Source organism: Triticum aestivum, chromosome 6B, assembly GCF_018294505.1.
Source record: "Triticum aestivum cultivar Chinese Spring chromosome 6B, IWGSC CS RefSeq v2.1, whole genome shotgun sequence".
NCBI lineage: Eukaryota > Viridiplantae > Streptophyta > Magnoliopsida > Poales > Poaceae > Triticum > Triticum aestivum.
In genome coordinates this window covers 696,577,526-696,588,599 of record NC_057810.1, presented here as the reverse complement: position 1 = coordinate 696,588,599, position 11,074 = coordinate 696,577,526, and the positions used below count along the sequence as shown (strand labels likewise).

The following is an 11,074-nucleotide window of genomic DNA, read 5'->3' as shown; positions in this document are numbered from 1 at the left end:
TGACTGTTCGCAGTGGGATTTGCGGATGAAGGATGCATTGGCAAACGGTTTATCATGGGACGCTGCATGCTATGGCATACATTGGGAGGCTTATCCCTATGGCATACATTGGGAAGCTTATTCCTTTATAAGGAAGCTCTGAGATCACGGAAGTTCATGTCAGACTATCCCTCCAAATGAAAAGGTACAACTTTTTTTAAACAGTGACAATCTGAGTTTTGGCACATAAACCATCCTGTAGGTTACTTTGGATGTTGCCTGCAAATCAAGTTAAGCAGTTTCTTTTGTAGTAGGTGCCTAGTCAACAATCGTTTTGTAATTTTCCATCCTAATAAATTGTTGTCCGATCTCTTTACATCCTATTGCTTTTAACATCTTGTAATAAAAAATGAAAAACATTAACCAGCTAATGGGTATATCTGCATATTATTGATTTAGATCATTTATACAATTTCAGTGAATTGTACAACCCGTGTGAGGTTTAGATTTCACTTTTCTGCAACTATCATATGTGCATTTGTTTTCTTACATCTAAAAAAGCACATATATATCTAAATGGATATGCAACAAAAGATGGAACAAATATTTTGATCTACAAGCTATAGCTGTATGTACTGCTTGCTTCAAAATCAAGGACACAATCTTGTGTGAACTTGTAATTCACATTATGTGGTTCCATAGCAAGCAAACTTTGTTCCTCCTCCGGATTGGCATCTGCTTGAGCCCACGGGTGGTTGTGGTATCTCCTCAGCATCTCCAACCTCTCTGCAACCTCCTTCATCGTTGGCCGCTCCTCTCCACTCATGTTCAAGCATCTCATGACGAGGTGTGTGATCTCTTCGAGCGCTTCAATTGTCATCTCGTCCCTCACTTGGCTGTCCAGAAGGTCTTGGTGCTGGCCTACCTTTACTGCCATCATGAAGCATAAAACAAGGCTTCTATCTTCCTCTGGCCCGTCGAAGTAGAGTGCCTTTTTCCTTGTCAGAAGCTCCAATAGGACGACGCCAAAGCTGTACACATCACTCTTATCAGTCAGCCGGCATGTCATTAGGTATTCCGGGTCAAGGTAACCGCAAGTTCCCTGCACCAATGTTGCCATCTTGGCCTCATCAGTTGGTGCTAGTTTTGATGCTCCGAAATCTGAAACTTTTGCTGTAAGCTTGTCATCCAACAGAATGTTTGCCGTCTTGACGTCTCCATGGAGAATTGGCGGTGAGGCTGAAGAGTGCATATATGCCAGTGCCTCGGCTGCCTCTACTGCTATTCGAAGGCAGGTGTTGAAGCCTGTATCAGAGTCAAGGCCCCTACTACCATGGATGTAGTGGTACAGTGTACCATTTGAGACGAACTCGTAGACCAACATTGGCACTTCTACTTCGAGGCAGCATCCAAGCAGCTTGACGACATTCTTGTGGTTGATCTGGGAGAGGATGAACATCTCCCTCGCGAATTCCTTGGTAGGGACCTCTTCGGTCGTCTTTGACTTCTTGACCGCCACCACTGTCTTGTCCTCAAGGACACCCTTGTAGACAATACCGTGCCCTCCGTGGCCAAGAACACGGCCGGCTGCGAAGTTGTTGGTCGCTTTCTCGAGCTCTTCCTTGGTAAAGATCTTGAACCCTCCACCCCCTTTGCTGGTGTCACTGTAGTTACGTATCTGCTGCTGCAGGAATACACCTCCATTTAGCTCGAAGAATTTCTGCTTTGTTCTGATAAGTCTCCTTTTCTGGAGCCCCAAGTAGAGCCAGAAGGACATGAAAAATGGCAAGAACACTCCAACGCTCACTCCTGAATACGACATAGCATTACAGTTAGTTTTCCAAAACAAGATTACAAGCGCAACCCATTTGCAGGATTATCTGCTTACCTGTTACTACTTTTAGGGCCAATGTGAAATTGTCCTTTGGCAGGCAACCGTTCTCCGTCATAGCATCTCCACTAGTCCCCGGAGGACATTGGCAAGTGTGGCTTCCCAAAGTATTTGTGCAGATGCCGTAGCATGATTGCTCTTCTTTGCGTTTACACTCGTCGATGTCTTCCATTTGGCAAAACAATTCATAAGATGAAGTGGCAGAAGGAGCAGGAAGCAGAACAGTAAAACAGGGCATGGGTGTATACCTTTGCATCCGTCTTGTAGATAGGGGTTGCCTTCGTACCCCTTGGAGCAGTTGCACCGGTACCCATGGCCATCCCCGGAGTCGATACAATCGCTGAGCGTGCTCTGGCACGCATAGTCAGTTGAGTTGCGCCTGGCGGCACTGCAGCTGCCGACGTTCCGGACCGCCCAGTCGAGGATGACGGGCACGGAGAAGTCTTTGGTCCAGTTGAGGTACTCGCTGTCACCGGTGTATCTTGTACTTAACCACTTGGTCTCCACCAGGAACACATACCGGCAGGTCGTTTTGTTGCTATAGAAGGCTATGTCTCTGTCTCGGTGCTCCTTGGTGAAGTCAAGCAGGAACGGCTCGTAGTAGTCGACAGCAGGGGGTATCGCGCTCTGGCAGCATGCCACGCCCGTGCAGGACCCCGGAGTGGTGAACTGCTGTGGCCGGCACACGGCCATGCAGCCACTGACATAGTAGCCAAGAACGTCGATGAAGTAGCCGAGGCTGGAGCAGCCGAGCGTGACGAGCCGGTTCCTGGCCTGGGAGAAGAGGTAGTGGCTGCCAACGAGTGGTACGAACGTGGCGCCGCTCTGGCTGACGAGACGCCCCTTGCTGTCGTAGCATCGACGTGTTGCTTTCAGGTGGGCCCGGGCCTCGCTGGTGGCGACGGACAGGCCGGTGATCCGGATGCCATAGCCGGTCACGGTGAGCCGCGGTGTTGAGCGGGTGTCATTGCACTCGAGCTGGAAGCCACCTCGGCCGTCGTCGCGGAAGCAACCGGCGCCGATGCCAAAGGGGTAAGGGATGGTGATGTTGCCGCACTTGTCGCGGCAGCCTGGCCGCACAACCTGCCATGGCGGCTGCTGCTGCTGCTGCTCCTGAGCCGAGGCTTGAGTCACTGGCAGTAGTAGCAGCAGCACGAGTGGCATGGCTAGTGCGATCGCCATCCTTGCTCTTCTGGTCTGCTCAAGGGCTGCTGAGGAAGTGCGAAGTGTCAGTTGCTGAAGAATCATGGAAGTCCATATATGCGCATGGATGCTGAAGAATCTGTTCAGTAGCTAGGACCAGGTCAATTACCCAGCAGGCCAGCACTAGTTAATGATGCTCGCATTATGCTTTATCGGAGTGCTGACAGCAACAACACCTACCGGAGCTTTGGCGTTTAGTCAATGGCAGAACCTGTTTAACCAGGCAGCCCTTGGCAGAGCCACATATGTCGCCACATGTCAGTACAAAGAGTTTCTGATGATTATTCTGAAATTTTGGCATGTATACCTACCCGAAAAGAAATCTTTGGTCTGTTAATGCTAGTGGAGCTTAAATTGGTTAATTGCACTGCCGGCAATCATTGGCTCCTTCATTATCTGTGCAATTTAGCTGACCGGGATTACTACAGCCACCTAATCCAATCCAGCACGTGAGACAGAAACTAGCATTGCCGTCTAACATTTTGGTAGGTATATTTTATTGCACACATAAACTCATATTTCTTCTTACTGACCTGGACAGGAATAGTGAACTTGGGCTCCTGCCTGTCAACGAGCAGAAATATTTGGTCTCTCTGAATCTCTGCCCCTGTTGAGAGTGCATACAGGCTCGACAGTAGTTGCGTCGCAGGTACGGAATGCTATAGGCTTTGAAACCGGTGAAGTGGTGCTGGATTTCCTTGTTCTGTTTGCTGTTGTATCTTGCTGTGTATTACCGTCCTCTTCTTAGTTTAATTAGGATGAAAAACTTGCAGTTTCACTCGCTTTGAGCACAACCTGAGCAGCGTGGGGGTTATGCCATGACCAATTGTTTGTCGATGGAAATACAGTCAACCTTGTTCAAGTCTCTTTTTCTGTTTCTCTGAAATTGTTTATTGCCATGACCAATCGTCGTGTTTTCCCTTATCAAAGATCATCAAGTATCTCACCTGAACAAGATCAAGCAAAATGCCCACTATTTCTTCCATTACTATACAGCTGTTGCTGCATTACAATTAATGAACTGAAGCAGCATCATAAAACATAGCCGATGCTGCATGCTGCATTACAGTTATTGAACTATATTACTTAAGCATCCTTGGATCCTTGGATTCCCCAACACCTTTCACAGGGCTAATGAAAGTTCAGGACATGCCATGCTCGCCCTGTGACGTGAACTGAACTATCAGGGAGTGTTTGGAGGAAGGGGCGGGAGCTTGAAACCCCGCATGGGCATGGAGAACTTGCCTTCCTCCCCGCCAGCGTCCTGGCTTCTTTCCTCGCCTGACGTAATGTGTAACAAATAAAGATGAACCTGCGCTCACTTACAAAACTTGCGTCACCATTTTGTTTTCTTTTTGTGATAATATTTTCTGTGGCAACCTTTTGTTGTCAGAATCTTTCCTCCTTCAGTATTCACAATTCTAAGCTGCTTAAACAGAGAGTGCAGATCCAACTAACTTGTACACTCACTTAACCTTTTGGTATGGACATTTTTTGCATGCATAAAACTCATGTTTCTCTTCTCACCGACCTGGATAGGAATAATGAACATGAACTCTTTGCCTGTCAGCGAGAAGAAATATTTCTGTCCCACTGAATCTCTGATCCCGTTGAGGGCGCACACAGGCTCGACGACGGTCACAGGTATGAAATGACCTGGGCTTGAAACCGTTGAACTGGTGCTGGATTTTCTTGTTCTGTTTTGTTGTGTGTTACCATCCTATTACGTGTTTAATTAAGATGGAGTTTAACAAGTGCAACCTTGCAGTTTCTTTTAGCACAACCTAAGTAGTGTGGGGGTCTGTTAAAAGAAAGAAGTGTGGGGGCAATGTTTGTTGATGGATCCTGTTCAAGTCTCGCTTGATGTTTTCTGAAACTGCTTATGTTTTCCCTTATCAACAGACAACAGCTCATCACACCCACGCTCTCTCAAGAACTGAGCTATTTCATTCTGAATATGGTCGCTGTTTTCTCCCATTATTACACCTGATACTGCAACCTTACAGTTACTGAACGAAGATGGCATCATACTTAGTAACTTAAACATAGCAGACGATGCTGCCTTACTAATTGAATGAACAATATATATAAATCATCCTTGAACACCCCCACACCTTTGCTGACAGACCTAGTGATGGTCAATCCCACGGCATGCATGCATGCTCACCCTGTGATGTGATCTCTTCTCAGGGAGCGTTGGGAGGAAGGGGCGGGAGCTTGAAACTAGGCACGGGCGCGATGAACTTGCCTTCCTCCCTGCTGGCGTCGCGGCGCCGCCTTTCCTCGCCTGATACAATATGTGTAAAAACATCAGCATAAGGGTACATTCAAGAATATCCGCATCAGGGAACTGACAATTATAGGTAGATTAGTTACCAATGCTTTCCTCTGCCTGCTTCTCTTTGTGTGACCCTTTTTGTACCACCAGAAAATTATCAACGCAGTGATGCAGAGTCCTCAACCTTTTTGCATCGAAGAAATAGCGCGGCGGCGGGCCGCAGCAGCAGTATCTGATAGCTGCATGCCACTAGGCGGCCCTCCCTTCATGCCTTGCATCCAGCCGAGGCTTGGCCGGGTGTGTCGTCCCAGCGGCACGGCGTGGCCATGGGCGAGATCGCCGGCCATGAGGGCGTGGCCATGGACGAGATCGCCGGTCACAAGGACGAGCAAAAGCACAGTCATGAGCGCTGTTTTGGATGCCATTATTCTTGCCGTCTCTGCTCCTCTTTTGCTAGCTGCTGGATCTACCCCAAACACCAGTAGTCTGCACTGCACTGCACATTGCCGGGGAGTGCAGATATATAGCACAAGTGTTGATCGGTGCATGATTACTGCTACTAGTCTGCAGACTCATAGTCGTAGGTTAGGCCTTTGATGAGACACGATGAATGCGTAGCAAATGAATGGAGGAATCAGTATCTTGTAGCGCCCCAAAGGAGGTTGACAGGTCAGTCCCAACATCACAGACACACACACACGCTAACAAATCACATGGAATTTGCAATAGCTTGTACACTCTTGTTGGATCTAGTGATCGGCTGGAATTTGCATTTATCATTTTAAAGAAGATTTCAAATCACATGAGAAATAGACAAAAAGACCGACCGTATACGTCTATACGGAGCGGATAGTTAGACTCGGCTCGCATTTGCGATGCGTGTGTGCCTCAACGTCTATACGTCGGTCTTTTGCCTCGCAAACCCGATTAGCCAGCGCTAACTGGCCCGTGATTGCTTCCTCGGCTCTACGTACGGCAAGAGCAGCCTAATTAAGCCGCACATCTGATTTGTAAGCCAGCCGTGCGGGACTATTAAGCAGCTATAAGTGCACGCGTCCTAATTATGCAGTAAGCGCACGCTGGACGGGCCAGCGGCCGAAAATTATTTTAGTAACCTACGGGTCGCGGCCCGCTAGGTTTCTGTCGTCGCCTCGTCGGGCAGTTGGCACCGCTTCACGTACGACTCCAGCGCCGCCGCGGATCCCCCGGCCCCGGCCGGCTTTCCTGGGCAGAGCTTCAGCAACAACGAAATGAGGAGAATTTTCATCAGCACGCGGGATGGAAATTGCATATCCTCTGTCTGATTGATTGATGGATGATTACCCATTGAAGATGTGGAGAGGGGGAGGAGGGGGGGGGGGGGGGGGGGGGCTAGCAACCCAGTGATATATTGCTCAATCTAGTAGCTCTTCTCACGAACTCAGGTAGCAATTTAGGTTACAACTTGGGATACACGAATTGGGGAAAGAGGAGGAAGGGAAGAGAGCCGCCGCCGGGCTCGCCGTTGATCCACTGGATGCCTCTGCTCGTCCCTCTTCCTTCAGTATATGTAGTTGTCCAGATGGGCCAAGCCCATGGCGGTTGGCCCATGATACTTGGCCCCTAGCCCTGATGAATAGAAGACTACTGACACTCCCCCCTCCTTAACAACTGGCTTGCCCTCAAGCCAGTGTCTGCTCTTCTCTAGTTCATGTGTGAGGCCACCAGGGTCCCATGGTACCAGTGCAAGGTCAATAACAGTGTCATTTCCACCATGTCCCATAACAACAGCAATCCTCATGATAGCAGTTTTGAGTGCACTCGTGCCATGCTTCAGTCCTGGAGATGAAGCTTGGTAGGGAAAAACCAACAACAGTCCTCCTGGATCCCACAATATTCCCAGCTTCAAGGTGCTCATGCCACACTCCCTCACATCCTCGAAGACGAACGTATAGCCTGAGTCAAGCCCACACAAGCAGCAACTGGTATAATCAAGCGCCGGAAGCATATTAAGATGACCGTTTCTTCTCATGGCAACATCTGGGAAATTGTGTTGAGTTGAGTTGACCAGAAGAAGTAGGCCACTGTTGCTGCTCTTTAGGGACAGGGAAGTCAGAGTCTTACTCATAGGTTGTTTATGCCTAACTAAGAGAACCACACTATCAAACGTGCTGGACTTCCAATCGCAAGTCGCTGCTGCCATTTTTACCGTCTGAACAGGAAGCAATCTGAGAAGTGCCAAATACCAACCAGAATGATCAGTCTCACCTGATATTTGTCCAGAAGGGAAACAAGGTAGCATATCAATTTTTGGTGAAGATTTCTGCATCCAAATGGCAAGCGTACTGAATGGACAACTGATATCCGATGGACACTTGATTAGATGTTGTTCACAGCTCAAGCACAGGTTCCAGTGAGCCATTGAGAGAAACTCACACTTGAATTCTAGCCTCATGAACATAATTGTCGACTGCCGTCCATGTGCATCGTGAGGCCAAGGTAATAGTAGCAGCACACCGTACAGATGCGACAATGACTCACCGAATATAGAGAAAATAGTCGAATGACTCTCAATCTTAGTCCCAGCTATTGGTAGGCGCAAACTCTGATCTGAACACAGAAATCCATTAGATAGCTCGGCCTGCGTGCTATTTGTTGAGTTTTTCAGAGTGGAAAGAGTCATCTGATGCAAGTCCCAACTGACAGCTCCAGACTGATCCAAGTGTAATATCACATAATCCATGGTTGAAAGAGTTGCATATCGGGGGTGATCAGACTTGGACTGTAGCATTGAGATGATTGTGCATGTTGAGCACTTGGCATTGCTAGCCGGCTGGAAACACGACCATGACATATAGGTGTGTATTTGCTCCCCATAAAACACATAACTCACATATATAGCATTGAAGCCCCAGATTATTGTAGAAAACCTTGGTCGAATTTCCCTGAAAGAAAACTGAAAACTATGCATACAGCAGGGCAGAACAGTACTTGTGTTCCTCTCGGAACTGAGTGGCCATGCAATTTCCAGTTGGAATTGTTCACAAGAGCTGAAGAAAACAGACTGAGTGCTTAATTCCATTCTACTCGCTCCAGCATGTGCACAATGATGAATCATCTCACTACAACAGTTGGTCAGCTCAATGGAAACCATGGTAGAGGGATGCCCAGAAGGCCATGATTGTAGCTCCACAGAAGAGACGTGAAAAAGTTGTGTGCTACTGATCCAAGGTTGCAAATGTGCACAGTTGCACTGGCTCCAGGGTGCCGCTATATAATTGGATATAATCTGAAGATGCCATTTAAGCACAGAAAAACTACCAAGGTGTGTATGCAAAGGCAAAGTTGAAGGATCAGACATTGCATCGCAGTTTCCTTGCACCAGCAACATGGCATCTCAAATAGTGGCTTGAACTTGGTCACGACACAGCTTGGATATGATTCTAGAGTGATAGCCTGCATTCTTTTGAAATGAAGGATGCACTTGTCAAAATCTTCAGGCTTGTCAAACAGCCCAGTCATTGGCTCGAAAACCTGTAGTGCATCCTTGTGTGTGGATGGCACACCAATTGGGAACGACGGCCACGGAGTTGGTCGAATCTCATTTCCCTCTACAATATGATCCACCAGAAACGACAGCCACAGTGTTGCATGTATCAGCAACCCTGCATGCCTTGTGGGCGGCGAGACGTCCAGGTCATGTTTCCGGAATGGCTGCATCGAATCGGCTGCGTCGGTGCCCGAGTGAACGAGGTCAGTGAGGAGCGTTGGTGTTGCTGTTGGGAGCAGCGACACGGTCATGACTGGAGTTGGGAACGCCAGTATGTTGTTGTCCTGGTTCGAGCATTCTGTCGAACAGGTCATGGGCTTGACGTCGATGGAGTCCACAGACGCATCATGGAGGCCTCGATGGTGGAGGGGGCGCCGGGGAAGAAAGCGAGCTCGGTGACGACTTCTGGAATTGCCGCCACGAATGTGTACTCGTTCGCGCCCGCGACGGGGATGCTGCAGTCGTTGTCGAGGGAAGACTTGGGGGATGTATCGTGGACGTGAAGCGGCATGCTGGTGCTGGCCGCCGCAGGGATCTTGACGGCCCCGACCGACTTGCCGTCATGACCAGAGATGGCCGGGGTGGAGTTATTGAGGTCGACCACGGGCTTGGGACTGAACGCGGTGGCGGTGTGGCGGTTGCCTTGATGACGGTGGGTGAAGAAGCTGGGGCCGGCAACACGTCGAGTGTAGCATACCACATCTGCAGACGACAACATCGGTAGTAGATGCAGCGGCCATCCCAGGCCAATGCTTGTGCCGCTGCGTGCGCTGAACAGAACCTTACATCAGCTGCTACACATGCTTCACCATCCTCCGATGTAGTTGGAGGATACAACTCCTACTGCTCTACACCATAGGAAGCGAAGAGCAGATTCAACACATCAACTGTGATTGGATAAATCGCCCGCTCCACAACCATGCTAAGGACCATATCTGAAGAAATATGGTGGCTAGGCGTTTGATTGAACATGTGGTAGGTGCTGATGAGGAAAAATTGGGAAGAATTTTTGGAAGGGTGGTGAGATGGCTCTGATTACCAAATGTTAGCAACCCAGTGATATATTGCTCGATCTAGTAGCCCTTCTCATGAATTCAGGTAACAATTTAGGTTACAACTTGGGATACACGAATTGGGGAAAGAGGAGGAAGGGAAGAGAGCCGTCGCCGGGTTCGCCGTTGATCCACTGGATGCCTCTGCTCGTCCCTCTTCCTTCAGTATATATAGTTGTCCAGATGGGCCAGGCCCATGGCGGTTGGCCCATGATACTTGGCCCCTAGCCCTGATGAATAGAAGACTACTGACAGGGGGATCCAAGGTTCTTGTGAGTTCCCATGCCCCTTGAATGATCAATCAGGTGCTCTTGCTTATGTTGTTGTAGTATATAGCGCATTTGTTGTAGTAAATGTTGGCAGGTTAAGATCAAGGGGTGATGTATACTACACAACCTTCTTTTGTAGACGTTGTTGGGCTTGCAAGTGCACATGTTTGTAGGACAGTAGCAAATTTCTTCAAGTGGATGACCTAAGGTTTATCAATTCGTAGGAGGCGTAGGATGAAGATGGTCTTTCTCAAGCAACCCTGCAATCAAATAACAAAGAGTCTCTTGTGTCCCCAACACACCCAATACAATGGTAAATTGTATATGTGCACTAGTTCGACGAAGAGATGGTGATACAAGTGCAATATGGATGGTAGATATGAGTATTTGTAATCTGAAAATATAAAAACAGCAAGGTAACTAATGATAAAAGTGAGCGTAAACGGTATTGCAATGGTAGGAAACAAGGCATAGGGTTCATACTTTCACTAGTGCAAGTTCTGTCAACAATAATAACATAGACAGATCATATAACAATACCTTAACATGCAACAAAGAGTCACTCCAAAGCCATTAATAATGGAGAACAAACGAAGAGATTATGGTAGGGTACGAAACCACCTCAAAGTTATTCTTTCGGATCAATCTATTTAAGAGTTCATACTAGAATAACACCTTAAGACACAAATCAACCTAAACCCTAATGTCACCTAGATATTTCATTGTCACCTCAAGTATATGTGGGCATGATTATACGATATGCATCACACAATCTCAGATTCATCTATTCAACCAACACAAAAGTACTTCAAAGAGTACCCCAAAGTTTCTACGGAGAGTCAAGACAAAAACGTGTGCCAACCCTTATGCATA

General features: G+C 48.0%; 1 protein-coding gene across 1 annotated transcript; it reads right to left on the bottom strand.

The window, feature by feature from the left end:
• Window positions 1–592: 592 nt before the first annotated feature.
• LOC123139659 (wall-associated receptor kinase 1-like) lies at window positions 593–3,052 on the bottom strand. The gene is made up of 3 exons (XM_044559397.1): window positions 2,119–3,052; window positions 1,868–2,035; window positions 593–1,788 (listed from the first exon to the last, which is right to left on the bottom strand). Exons 1-3 carry the CDS (start codon window positions 3,050–3,052, stop codon window positions 593–595), a joined length of 2,298 nt encoding a protein of 765 aa, XP_044415332.1.
• Between the last annotated feature and the right edge of the window lie 8,022 nt (window positions 3,053–11,074).